At 37.4% G+C, this 14,358-nt stretch overlaps 1 protein-coding gene across 3 annotated transcripts in view; it reads right to left on the reverse strand.

Moving 5' to 3' along the window:
• Window positions 1-14,358, reverse strand: part of PHF14 (PHD finger protein 14) — a 179,719-nt gene that overhangs the window by 5,136 nt on the left and 160,225 nt on the right. The window contains exon 18 of one of the 3 annotated variants that reach the window (XM_024577287.3): window positions 10,962-11,164. The exons of 1 other annotated variant lie outside the window; for it this stretch is intronic. In XM_024577287.3, coding sequence (XP_024433055.1) covers window positions 11,090-11,164 — 75 coding nt within the window. In that variant the 3' untranslated portion in view covers window positions 10,962-11,089. Of the gene's footprint in view, window positions 1-10,961; window positions 11,165-11,186; window positions 11,635-14,358 lie in introns of those variants that run through there. One more of the 3 variants, XM_045185200.3, reaches the window with a different exon arrangement.

Below are 14,358 nucleotides of genomic sequence, written 5' to 3' on the forward strand. Positions count from 1 at the left end.
AAGGCAAAACTTGAGGGACAGAAATCATTACTGGTTCCCAGAGGCTGGGGCGGTGGGGGAGAGGCATGTACAGTTGACTATAAAAGGGCACGAGGGAATTAGGAAGTGGGATGGAACTGTTTGCTCTCTTAATTGGGGTGGTGGTTACAGAATTTTATGGTTTGTCGAAACATAGAACTTCACATTAAAAGTGAATTTTACTATATGTCAACCATAACTTTTAAAACATGAAGGAAAATCAGTGAGGTTTCTGGCTGGAGTGAGTGATAATTGGAGAATGACATTGCTAAGGTGCATAGGAAAGCTGAGCTGGGCAGCAGACGAGCTCAAAAGGAAACAGTACGTTCTGCCTTGGCAAATGGAGCCCAAGGTAGCAGAAATACAGGGAATTAATATGGGTCAAGGTTGCGGGGCTCTTTATTGCTCACTGGTATTCTGTTGTATGGCTGTGTCAGAATTTCTCAGTTTGCTGGTTGAGGGACATCTGAGTTGTTTCCAGGGTTGGGTAATTATGAATAAATTCTCTACATTCGTCTCTCTCTTACGCACAATTGCACTTCCCATGGTTTCAGTCACCCACAGTCAACCATGGTTCAAATATATTAAGTGGAAAACTCCAGAAATAAACCTAATATTTAAACTGTGTGCTGTTGTAAGTATTATGATGAAATCTTACACGGTTCTACTCCTTCCCAGGTACGAATCATCCCTCTGTCCATCATTTCCGACCCATTAGTCACTTAGTTAGCCGTCCTGGTTATCAGACTGACTCTCTGGGTATTGCAGTGCTTGTATTGAAGTCCCCCTCATTTTACTGAATAGCGGCCCCAAAGCGCAAGGCTAGTGATGCTGGCAATTCGGACATGCCAAAGAAAAGTCGTAACGTGCTTCCTTTAAGTGAAAGAGTAAAAGTTCTTGACTAGTAAGGCATTTTATTATCTCACTTCATCACAGGAAGGATGAGTACAGTACAATTAGATATTTTAAGAGAGATCACACTCACATAACTTTTATTACAATATATTGTTATAATTATTCTATTGTATTATTATTGTTATAAATCTCTTACCGTGCCTAATTTATAAATTAAACTTTATTATAGGGATCTGTGCCTATAAAATTATATATATATATACACACATATATATATATATCAGTACTATCCATGCTTTCAGGCTTCCACTGGGGGTCTTGGAACAGATCTCCCCTGGATAGGAGGGGATTGCTGTGTACACATTCATGTGGCTACCAAACGACCTGAGCAGACAAGCCAGGGATATAGGTTTCTGAAATGCAAATCTGATCATGTTATTCCCCTGATTAAAATTCTTCACCATTTCCTTATTGTCTACAACAGGGATTCTGCATTGTGACAGAGCATGGGAATTACCTGGAGCACTTTTCAAGCTACCAGATGCTTGGCCCACCCCCTGAGATTCTAATTTAATTGGTTGTTGGATGGGGTTTGAGTGACAGTTTTTTTTAAATCTCCTCATGTGATTTTATTATTTTTTTAAATTTAAATCTTCCTTTTAAAAAAAGTATTACTGAAATATAATGCACATACCATATAATTTATCTATTTAGTGTACAATTCAATGGTATTTGTTACATTATTCATTTTTAAAATTGTAAAAATGTATATAACATGAAATTTGCCATTTTAAATAGCTTAATTCAATGGCATTAATTACATTCGCAATGTTGTACAGCCATCACCACTATTTCCTCTTCCTAGTTGACTTTAATAAACGTCCAGTTCTATAAACTAAGCCCAAGTGCCTTAGCCAACCCCAAAGCCCTTCTACCTTCCCAGATGCAGCTCCTGTCACTGCCCGCCCTGCATTCTCTCGGGTCCGGACATGCTGAATCATCTTTAACCTTTGAAAACTCTTTACCGGTGTGTGTTCCTATTTCATCTCTCTGAAACCGTATGGCCAATACTTTTGGTAAAACCCCATGTCTTCAAAGACAGATTCAATATGACTTTTATGGAGTGTTTTTTCCATCTCTGGGCTTATTTAGCTGCTCCCCTCTGTGATCCATAGCTCCTTTATCAACTTCTCTTCAAGCACTTAATCATGACTATTGTCTATGTCTGTTTCTCCCTCTCCCTCTCTCTCTCCCTCTCTCTCTCTCTCGGTGAAACTCAATGGTGAAGTTGCAGTGTGGATATATAAATCCATGAGGCAGTTTTCTCCAAGAACTGCCAAGAAAGCCACCTGAGAGAGTGATGTGAGTGAGAAGTAAACTTTTAAGATGCTGAGATTTCAGGGAGGTTTGTTTCCACAACGTAGCCTAGCCTAGCCTGACTGATACACTCATGAAGATTTACTTACCATATATGTTTTCTTAGCCTCACCCCAGGACATTATTTCATTGCTTTTTGAGAGAGAGGAAGGGAGAGGGAGAGAGAGAAACATCGATGTAAGAGAGAAACATCGTTTGACTGTCTTCTGTACATGCCCTGACCAGGGATTGAACCTGCAACCTAGGTACTTGCCCTGACTGGGAATCAAACCCGCAACATTTTGGTATGCGGGATAATGCTCTAACCAACTGAGCCACGCTGGCCAGGGTCATTACTGTATTTACCAGCTGCTCTCTTGCAATATAATTAAAAGGGAAATGTAAGACTCCATGGGAAAGAGATCCGGGGTTTGAGAGAAGGCAGAAGGAGCACTAGAATTTAGAGGAATCTGGGAAAGATGAAGGTGTGAAGAAGAGGTCTTCAGCAGAAGTTGTTCCTCCAGGAAGATAGGCCTGGGCTGGCGTGAGGGAAGAAGGAACTCACAAAAGAGCACTGAACACAGACAGCCTACTAAAACCTTTTGCGTAAGCCTGCTCTTGGCTTCCAAAATTAGACATAATCAAATGTAAAATTTCAAACCCCAAATCAATAATTGCGAAAAAGATGCAGTCTAAGAAATAACCAGAAAGAGTCATAATCCTGAACAGCTGTTCCATTTGTTAATTTGATTTTTTACTAACAAGGCAGATTTTCAAAGGCACTGCTGAATACACCACTCTCTTGTTGATACTAGATCCTTGGTTTAACAGTGCTCTGGAGGTTGAGATGTGTTCTCCTTTACGATTGCAGCTCTGACTAGTTCTATTTCTCTGCCTAAGAGCAAAAATTCAAACATGAACTGACTTTCTGTGTCATTTCTGCTTCTTACATCATGACCATCCAAAACATTCAAAGAAAATATCTTCTTTGAGTCTCACTACAAATGTGGCCTGAGATGCACAAGACAGAACATACTGAGGTCCAGTCTTCTCTTACCATATTAACCTGTTGACCGTGTCGCATGATTGAAAAACCAAACAAAATGTGCATCTGTCATAGAAAAACATTAAACATATCCAATCAGAAATGAACTGTTGAAAGGAGAAAAATAGAGGTTAAAAAGCACTGCTGTCTGGGAATCTAAGGGAAAAAAAATATATAGATAAAGAAAACATGGCAAAAATCTTAATCATCCTCTTGAATCTCAGCGATGAGTACATGGGGACTCTCCACTCCTACGGGTCTGATGTTGTTGATGATGGTCAATAGTAGGGGACCATACACTTACAGATAAACAGCTGCACACATTTGTACAAATCTAAGGACACAGCTTGTCGTATGAGGCTCCTTAATCACGGAATTTCGTTATGGAAACAATAATGATGTTTTGCAAATAATAGGCTGACTCTGCCTTCAGAGTTCTTGCACGTTTTGGTTTTGGTTGTGGGGGTAGAATGCAGAGTCTGCAGTAGTTATTACCTTTCTGACACAGGAATCATGGAGAGCCGCAGCTTCTGCTCCTTGGTATCAGTAAGGCAGATTATCATGTGCAGACTTACACGTACGACATCGGGTGCAATTATCTATTGTTTTCTGGAAACCATATCTATTGATTGTTTGTGGCTTGAAACATGCGTATGAAAATTGTGACATTTTCACCCTACTGACCGCAGCAATAAAAGTAAAGTCTATCTTATTTTCTAGAATGAGATATTTCGTATGCTGCAGATGGAAATGAAAGACATAACCTAAGAGACAAAAGCGAGCCTTTCAAACGTTCATGTGATGTTGTCTGTGTTGTTATTACGAGCCTGCTGATATCACGTGCACACAAGAACACATAGATGTCATGCTGGGAAACCAATGATCTAGCCCCATCTTGACTGCAGGCAGAGAATATCTCATTAAAGCGATAAACTTCATGGGTCTGTTCCCGAATTTAAACCCTTACGGAAAATGGCTCTCATGGTTCAATAGTTTTAAAGGGTTGTTCTTACTTGGCTTTGTAACAAGGAAATTAATAGTTTTTCTGAAACAAATCAGAATTTTGCCGTAGTTGCATATGTTTTCATGCTGTTGTTGTTAGCACTTAACTTGCTCTGTAGAAACAGCATCATGGACTCCACATTGAATTCGCCATGGGGAGACATTACCTGCCCTGATTGCTCAGGACAGTCAGGGATGGAAAGGAAATGTGCTCACTCATGGCTATGTGGCAATTGCTTTCTTGAGGTGATATGAAATGGAGTAGGTTTCTAATCAACCTTCACTATTTGGAGGGAATCCTATTTAGCCCACCATCAGGAGAAGTAAGTTGCTCCAGTCCCTTAGGGTGTCAGCGCCGAACCAATAGAAATGTGTGCAGGCCTCAGGGACTCAAGGCACTGGGGCAATGTCAAGGCAATTGACTGAACTTGCTTCTTCTTTCTCAGTGGACTTCATAGTAAATCTTACATGGCCGTGTGACAGATGCATTTGTAGAAAACATTCTCTCTCTGTTTCTCTCTCCCCGCCCCCTCTCTTATACATTCAGTTTAAAGAGCAACTGTTTGTTGCATCTGGGAAAAACAAGACAAATTATAGTGGATGTAGGACAGAGAGTACAGATATATTAAACGCCTGCAGCTGCCTAAGCTCAGGGGAAAGGTGTTAGTGATTGTTTTACAGAAAAAAACATATACAGAATAAGCAATAAAAATATAATTATCACTTTCCAAAAAATATTAAACAAGCAACATGACCTAGACTTACCTCATTTTATGTGGATGACCAGAAAGTTACAAATGAAAAGCTATCCACCCCAGGACGAGCATGTCCTGTTCGGTGTGTGTGGGGATGAACTCAAAGCAGTTCATAAACCCTTCAGGTTAGGGCAGCTGGGCACACGAGCTGCTTTACTCCTCCCTCCAGCTTTCTACTCCGAAGGGGAATGGATAGAAATTGTCCAGAAGATACGATGATTTAAAATTTTTAAGTTGGGTTTAAATGTATCTTCAACTATAAGGCCATTAAAAAGTCATTAAAGTAGAAAATGCAATCATTAAAAAGCTTTAACTACATTAAATGTTTTCAATAAGGCATCGCGTGCTATGTTTTGAATTTTGAATTTTTGTATGTTAATTTATTTTAAAACTGTCCTCAGCCTCTCCTGCAGTGATTATTTCTAACTTTTACACTGTTGTTATTGCAAATGCTATTGTACAATGCTTCCAATTTCCCTGAGAGAATCAAGGATTAAATACTAATTTTGTGAACCTCACTACTTAGTGTTACAAGTTACTTCTGAAAATAATAACCATTATGAAGTATATGCCTTTTACTTAAAAAGGAAAAAAGATGCCTCTAGTTTGTAGCTTTGATGAATAAAGTTGTTAAAATATTTATGTATAGATTTTTGTGTGGACTCTATTTTCATTTCTTTTGTGTAAAAACTATAGCAGAGTTACTGGGTCATATATGAACAGTATGTTTATTTTTTAAAATATTTTATTTATTTTTAGAGAGAAGGGAAGAGGGAGAGAGGCAAAGAAACATCGATGTGAGAGAGAAACATCAATCAGTTGCCTCTCATGTGCTCCTAACCAAGTACCTGGCCCGAAATCCAGGCTAATGCCCTGACTGGGAATCGAACTGGTGACATTTCAATTTGCAGGATGGTGCGCAACTCACTGAACTACACCAGTAGGGGCTAAGGGTACGTTTAATTTCATAGGAAACTTCCCAACTCTTTTCCAAAGTGGTGTAGCATTTTATACTTGCGGCAATAATCAGGTAGACAAGATGACAATTTCATTTAGCTGGTAGTCAGTTTCTTCCTATGGCCACATCATTGCTTTTTGAATAAATAGGCTCATAAACAAAATGGCCATTTTGCAGGGAGAGAGGTTGTATATGGACTCGAGAACATTAGTGTTTATTCCTGAAGACTGATTTGGTGACCACTGCCCAATGCCGAACTTGCCAAAAGCAGCAACCTATTCTCAACCTCTCATGTGATACCTCTGTTAGTTTTCTATTGCTACACAAATGTTACCACAACATTAGCAGCTGATAATGATACACACTAATTATTTCACAATTTCCATGGGTTTATAGTCTACACATGGCTTAGCTGAGTCCTTTGTATGAATTTTTATCAGACTTTAAATTATAGCCTAGGACTAATTATGTCCAGTAGAAATGTAACCACATATGTAATTTCAAATTTTCTATGACCCGTAATAAGAAGTGAAAATAGGTGAAATTTATTTTAATAATATATTTTACTTAACTGGATCTATTCAAATATTATCATTTCAGCATGTAATTAGAAAAATTATTAATGAGCTCTCTTAGGTTTTTTTTCATGCTAATTCACCAAATTCTGACATGTATTTTACAGTTACAGCACATCTCAGTTGGACCAGTCATATTTTAAGTGCCTGATAGGCTGGATTGGGTAACACCATTATAGACATTTTAGTGGATATACAATAGTGATTCACTGTGGTTTTAATTTGCATTTTCCTTCTAACTAAACGATGTTCAGCATGTTTACTTGTACTTACTGGCCATTTGTATGTCTTCTTTTGTATGTCTGTTCAAATGTCCAGCAGGGAAATAGACAGACAAGGTGTGGTATATTTATACAATGAAAAAGTACTAAGCAGTAAAAGCAATAAACTACTGATTCATGCAAGAACATGAATGAATCTAAAATATTATGCTGAGTGAAGAAAGCCAGACTCAAAAGGACATATGCAAAATGTTTCCATTTATGTGAAACTTTAGAGCAGGCAAAACTAGTAAGAAAGAAAGTAGATCAGTGACTACAATAGGGGTGTGCTAGTGATTTCAAAATTTCACAAGAAAACTTTTGGGGGTGATGGAAATGCTTTATATCTAGATGGGAGTGGCGATTAAATAGATATATACAAAATTTATTGTATTGCACATTTAAAATGGGTGTCTGTATGTAAATTATATTCCAGTAAAAATAATTTAAAGATAAAAGCAGTACATCTAGTAGTACCTGTTATAATTTTAAACCAATTGCAAAATAACTCTGTGAGGCCCCTTGTTCAAACACTAAACCTTTTTAAGAATTTCAAGACAGTTACAGCAGACAAAGTTTGTCTGTTACTGAATCCTCAATGCTGGACAATGCAGGGTGTATGGTAGGTCCCAAGAAAGTTCTGTCGAATGAGTTTAAGAATTTGGGCATCTTAGTGCCCAGCACTTTGATTACAGAACAACATAACACCTCTTCCTATTTCTGCTGTTTGTTCTGTAGATCTGAGGAAGAAGAATTCCGAATAAAATTTTTAAATGCTGTTCATAAGTATGAAAGAGAAAAATACTGATTAAAAGCTGTTATTTTAAAATTCTTTAGTGATGTGTGAAGAATTATAGTTCAATAACTAACATGAAGACAATAGGCTTTGGGTGGCTGGGTGGAAATTACATAGGAATCATGAGGTAGAAGGGAATTTTGTCCTTCAGATACTTTATACTGTTAGTTACAGACTGAATTCTAGTGGTGATAATTACACCTAGTATGGGTCTGAAAACTAAGTAATGTGGATATAGAGATAAAACAGGTACATCTAATTGTGTAGTGGTTTATCTTCTTTAGAAATCAATTTTTAGATTATAATCTAATTACTAATTTTTCTAAGGACCCTAAATATATGTAATCCATATCACCGGAGTTTTCATTGGGACTTCACTGTCGTGCTCCTCTACGTAACTCAGAATTGTTATACAGAGGCATTTGGACTTATTCAAATGTGTTATGGACTGAAAGTGCCTCCCATATTCATAGCAAAAGCTCTAACTGCACCCCTCCCCGGTATGGCTGTATTTGGTGTAAGGAGAAATTAAGGTTGCATGAGGTCTTAGGTTGGGGTCCTGATCCAATAAAATTAGTGTTCGTATGAGACGGGATAGCAGAGGGCTTGCCTGCTCTCCTTCCGCATGCACTCCCTGAGGAAAGACCGTGAGAGGGCACAGCAAGGCCATCCCTGGCGAGCCAGAAAGGAGTCTTACCAGAAGCCAAAACCTGCTGGACCTTGATCTGGGACTTCCAGCCTCCATAACAGTGAAAAAATAAATATCTGTTGTTCAGGACACCCAGTCTGGGGTGTTTTATTATGAGCTAAAATAATATGTAATATTCTATATAATATAAAATATATAATATGCATAATTTGATTCAAATTAAGTGACTAGCTTAATCACAGCCACATAATATGGGAAACTTTGTAGCATTATAACAAGATTTATATGTACAAACTTAAGGTATAAATAAATGGACCCTAAAAATCTGAGAAAGTCACATGGTACATTTTCTTTGAAGGAAATTTACAGTGATTCTATTCTACTACTCACTACCCTCAATCAAGGGGTATATATTTAGAAAAAGTAGTTTTTGAAGGAAAACTGGGATTTTCAATGGTTAAAGGTATCATATCACTTAACTATAAATATTTAAAACGCTTGCTGGGTGGCTGGTGGCACTGTGCCTCTTATACTTAAAATTTGTTTTAGAAATTAAAGAATTAACAGCTGAGATGCAACATACTAATAATTGACTAAACAGTCTACCAAAAAATATGGCCATAAAGTTTTTGAAAAACTCACAGAAAGCGGTAAGAGGTTTTCCTACTTGTTCCATCTGTCCTAATGTAAAAAAGATAAAGCAGGATTTTCATGTTTTGGAGCAGGTGGAATGGTAGTTACAATTGTCTCGCTTACTCCACTCAAGTCAGTCTTCAAAATGAATGAAACATGGCTGAGAAGTTAGGGGAAAGACACAACTAAAGGAAAGGTAGCCGATAATGAGTGAGGTGCTGGTAAGAAAGAGGGAGAACAGTGGCTTGAAAGAGGTATGGCATTAAGTATTCCACAGAAGCAAAAAGTGATATTCTGGGGTGAGACTGCTTGGGTTTGAAGTCTTGCTCTGCTGATTACAAGCTACTCAACCTTGGTTAACTTATTTCCCGTGTCTAAGCCTCAATCATTGGTAAAATGGGAAGGGTAATAGTAAGCATATTATATGCTAATTGGGATGATTAGAGGTATAATGCATGCTGACTAGCTTTTAGCACAGTGCCTATAAAAAATAAAGTCAGCTATTGTATAAATCATGGATTATTGCTTCTTTTCAAAAGCGACACTGTTCATGTAATTGCAATCTATGTAAACATGAGTATTTTGAAATACATTGATATCTATCACAAAAATAGAAAAAATAGGAGGAAAAATCCAATTAATTTGTATTTGCTTACTGCAGAAGCCCTCGGCTGACTCTGACCTGACTTCTCAGGCTTTCCTTTGTCTCCAAGTCTTCGCCCCCAGATTCGCGGAGGGAAGCCAGTCTGTGGGACACAGCTGTCCTCCTGATAGCCACTTGTGTTGCATGATTTGGGGCTTACACAGGAAGGAATTTTCTGTCTTGTGCAGCGGCAGTTTTCCCATTTCAGCTCCCTGTATCGGAGCTGCCAGCACGCCCCACCATCACACCTTTGCTGAGCTTGTCAGGCGCCTGGGAAAAAACTACAGCTGCAGGGCAAGTGCACGGTTCTGCCCGCACAGGGAGGTTGTGTTTCTGACATTCTCTTACAAGCCTTCCCAAGTTCTGCCTCTTATTTTAAGAAACTCTGCCTTAAATAATCAAACAGAGACGTCTGTCAAAAACATTTGGCACTGCAAACAGCAAGTAGATTCTTTGCTCCTGCTATACTTGGCAAATGAGAGCTTGGGAATTAGAACCAGGGAAAGAAAAACGGCTGGTTACTGCGAACTGATAAAGATGAAAATCACAGAAATTTTTTTCAAAATTCTTAAGCCAAACAACTTAAATGTTGAAATGTTCGGGAAAAGTGTGTAGGGTCCTGCACATAGTAGGTCCTTAGTAAATATTTTATGAATTAAAAGTCATGGCCCTAGCTGTCAGAGGGGTGGGAGTTGGGGGCTGGGTGGAAAGGGTGAAGGGACAAGAATCACAGACACAGACAACAGTATGGTGATTACCAGAGGCAGGGGGGTGAGGGCAGGTAGCAGAGGGTAAAGGAGGGATAAACAGTGATGGAAGGAGGCTGGACTTGGTGTGGTGAACACACAGTACAATATGCAGGTGATGCATTGTAGAATCATACATCTGAAACCTATATAATTTTATCACCCGATGCCATCCCCCAAAATTCAATTAAAAAAAAAAAAGTCACGGTCCTACTTCTGCCACAGAGAATGTTAATTTATCATTTCTTTTTAGCTCTTACCCTGCAATCCTAGAGTATTACATGATATCTAAGTTGGTATCTAAGATGAAATCAGAAAATGGTATTTAATTGTGTGGCATTGGTTGATTTTAAGTGTTTTCATGTGCACGTGTCGCCTGTTCACTTTTGAACTATGCCGGTTTTTCATTACAAAAATAATTGGAATTCTGTTAAGGCCCTTGAAGAGGACAACAGAGCCTAGTAAGGGGATAAAAGACTTTCAGAGGTTTTTTTGTTTTTGTTTTTTCTGGGTCATCCAGATGTGCTAACTTTAGGTTACGGATAAGAAAAATTCTGCTATTCTCAAATTTCAGTTAAGAATTTTAAAAAATATATATTTTAAAGGCCTAACTTTTATATAAAAGTTTAAATTGCTCTAAAAACATACAAATTTCAAATGCAAGCTCCTATTTCATTTTCAACAACTTTATTCAGAACATTTTGCAGATTGAGGTTTTACAATTTAACATTTTACAATTAGAAATTTTATCTGCTACTACATAAATTGCAAACTTTTCAAAACACTACAGAAAATCCTTTATTTCTTTGGATTTTTCTGTTCCATGCTGAGCTCCTGAGATATATTTTTTCTTTCAGCTTCATTTTCATCTTCCTGTGAAATAAATTTTAGAAAACATTAAAATATAAACTTTAGGGCATTTTATCAGCTATACTTAATACATTTTAACTCTACTTCTCCGAAGAATTGACTGTTGTGATTCCAGTCATCCTAGGGAAAAGGCTATAAACAAAATGGTAAAATTATGTAACATTTAAATATTTACAGTGGGGGCTATTTTATACTACATCCTGACTAAAAATTCCTGTATTTTTAAAGCAACTTATTTTACCGACTACCTAAAAATGTCTTTTGAAATCAGACCTGCCACTACCAAATGTCCTTTTAAAGGGGTGAATCCGATCTTTCTGCTTCACTGTTTGATGAAAAACAATAAATTTAACTTCTGAGACAGTGCGTGCTCCAAGCATGGCATTTTTGTGTCATCCAGCATACTTCCTTGACAGGTCTGCCAATTTTCCAATTACTTGGACCACCATATGTTATCTGAAGATCAGTCGGCTCTAAAATAGGAAACATGGGCATGTCAGGCTGTAGAATGCTTACAATCTTCTCCAGTTTCAATTCGAGGGGGTGGCCTCATCATTCAGAGCAGGAGCTGGTGGAACATGGTGAATAAATGAAGTGACATCATAATGCCTGGCTCCATAGGAATAAAGTGCTTCTGGTGTTCAGTATTAAACGGTGACCTCCAAAGTGTGAGTAATGAGAGGCTGGAAAAATATTTCATCTCACAATTTGAAACCCATCTCATCACACCAGTTCCTTCAACAATACCCAAGTACAAAGCAGCCTTGCTTTTCTGATATTTTTGATTTATCAAGTGAGATCTTTCATTTTTATTAACTGCAGGACAAAGCACTGCCTAACTCTTTCCTGAGTTAATTAAAGCAGGAGTAGCAATTTCTTAAGTATCTCTAGACAACAGTAATAGTGTCGGTATCACCAAAGGCATCACTCTATTTCTCTATTATCTTATTAAACCAAATTCAGTTCAATTAAATACTTGGATGAGAAAATGCAAAGCAAGGCATACATATTTGTTTTCCATGAAAACCCAAATTTCACCTGTAAACATTAAGTTGGAGAAATATTCCTTTATATGCTTTGTCTCTAAATTCAATAGCATCTGGGATTCAGACTTAGTCAACACCAGGAGAGTAGGGAAATTATCAATATTATCAATCTGAATATTATAGATATATGGAATGTGACAGATGGTGTTTAAATCATCTTGGCAATGTAGTTTTAACACACTTCTCTAAGCAGAAAAGCCCCTGTATTTTGTTTACTCCTTTTTACCAATTTATCTCTACTGAATAGAGATACTATGTTCTGTTGACTCTTGAAAATCTATTAACATGTAGTTTCCACTTTTGGACAAACATTTCTAGAGATTACATTTTAATTATATCCTAATAAAAAGTAAATATTACTCTGTAATTTCCACTGCCTTCTTCAGATGAGACACCGACAGAAAGCATTAAATCAGCAGGTAAAGGTGGCAAGCAATTTTTGTTAGGTAGCATTGAATTTGTCTATACGTTCCTAAAGGCAGGACTTTACCTTCTTTGTCTTACATTCCTACCATCAAACAGTGCACAGTTAGTATATAGTTGGAATCCAATAAATGGTTTCTGAGTTATTTGAAACAGTGGAGTAAAAATTGAATAAAAGAAAGGTATGCCTGAACTAATAATGTAATTTGGAAAAGCGCAATATCCTTCCCTAACCAGTAGTCACTCTCTGGCCATCTTAACTTACTAGTATTAAAAACAGAAATAAGCAAATATCTGAAGCAACATCAGCCAAGAAGCCGTTATCAAGGTCGTATCCTTTAATATGTACAAGAATGGAGCCTTTACTCTGCGGACAGCAGCCTACTAACTGCCCACACCAGAAAGACTCACTGGTCTAAGAAGCTTGGCTATCTCATTTTCATGACAACCTTTAATTATGCTCTACATCAAAACAGAAATGCAAAGGCTTAATAGTAACCCTGAGGACTAGGACGTATATATATGCTTTACTTTCACATTTAACTAAGTTTCTTAATATAGTGCCAGCCTTTTTCTTGTTGAATTTTCCTGAGTAATAAAGTATGGTTTGTGAATGCACGTCTCTCCTAACACTGCCGTCTGCTCACGACAGGTGCAAAAACTATTCTACGCTTTCCTTTTCACTGAAGACATGTCTTAAAATATCTTGCCTTTGTATGCCTTTAAAACACTTGTATAAGTAACAAGATCCAATCTCTTTCTTCCTTTGTGTAAGGAGAGCTGTGATCTGGATGTAAAAAGAATTATGGAAGGGTGGAAAAGGCATTTAACCCTAACTGCTGGAGTATAATTCATCATAACTGCTATAATATAACATCATTAAAATAACCAAAATAACACTAATGTATTTTTATCATTATAAATAAAAGCATTAGAATTAGAGCCAGTTCCAGGAAGGATTTTAGAGGTTGCTTTGGCTCTTTTTTTTTTTTTTGAAGTGTTTATTTGTGTTTTTAACATTGTAGGTCAATTTTTTAAAAGAAGTTTACATGCAATTCACGATCAACAAAAACATTAAAATTGCTCAGCTGGCAAATCAAGTATCATTGACAAAGGAGTGCCTAATGAGTGAAACTGCAAAGAAAGGACGCTTTTTTACCAAAGTATTTCTTCTCTACTGGATATTAAAGGCAGACAAGAATTTCTTCTGATAGATGGCAGGATTTTGTCACTTTTTGCTGAGAAAAGACATCTGTTTGTTTCCCAGTGAAAGACCCTTGCCACACAGATCATTTTCCTGGTGACAGCTCTGACAAGTTTGACATTTGTTTCATGAAGTGTTCTGAAGCAGTCAGCAAGAAAATGTACCCTTTGGGGCCGCTGGGAAGTAGACCAATTTACCTCTTAATGTTTAAGCTTGTTAATTCATCCTCCAAAAAAATGTGCTAATTGTGACATCCTTGTGGATATGCCTCTTACATGTGGAATTTCAAGAATACCCATTCATATAACAATAATACTCATAATGTCAAATAACGGAATATGGCTCCTTAGTCTTCTTGCTCTTCTTCCCTAACAGCATGGTTGTAGAGAGGCAACAATATAATTATGGTCTAGTGTTCCAGGTGACAACACGAGACTAAAACAGTTATTCTAACAGAGAAATAAGTAAGAACACTGCCATTTTTATCTACACCAAATCCCTCTTAACATTGAATAAACTTGCAA

This window comes from Desmodus rotundus, chromosome 6, assembly GCF_022682495.2.
Source record: "Desmodus rotundus isolate HL8 chromosome 6, HLdesRot8A.1, whole genome shotgun sequence".
Classification (NCBI taxonomy): Eukaryota; Metazoa; Chordata; class Mammalia; order Chiroptera; family Phyllostomidae; genus Desmodus; species Desmodus rotundus.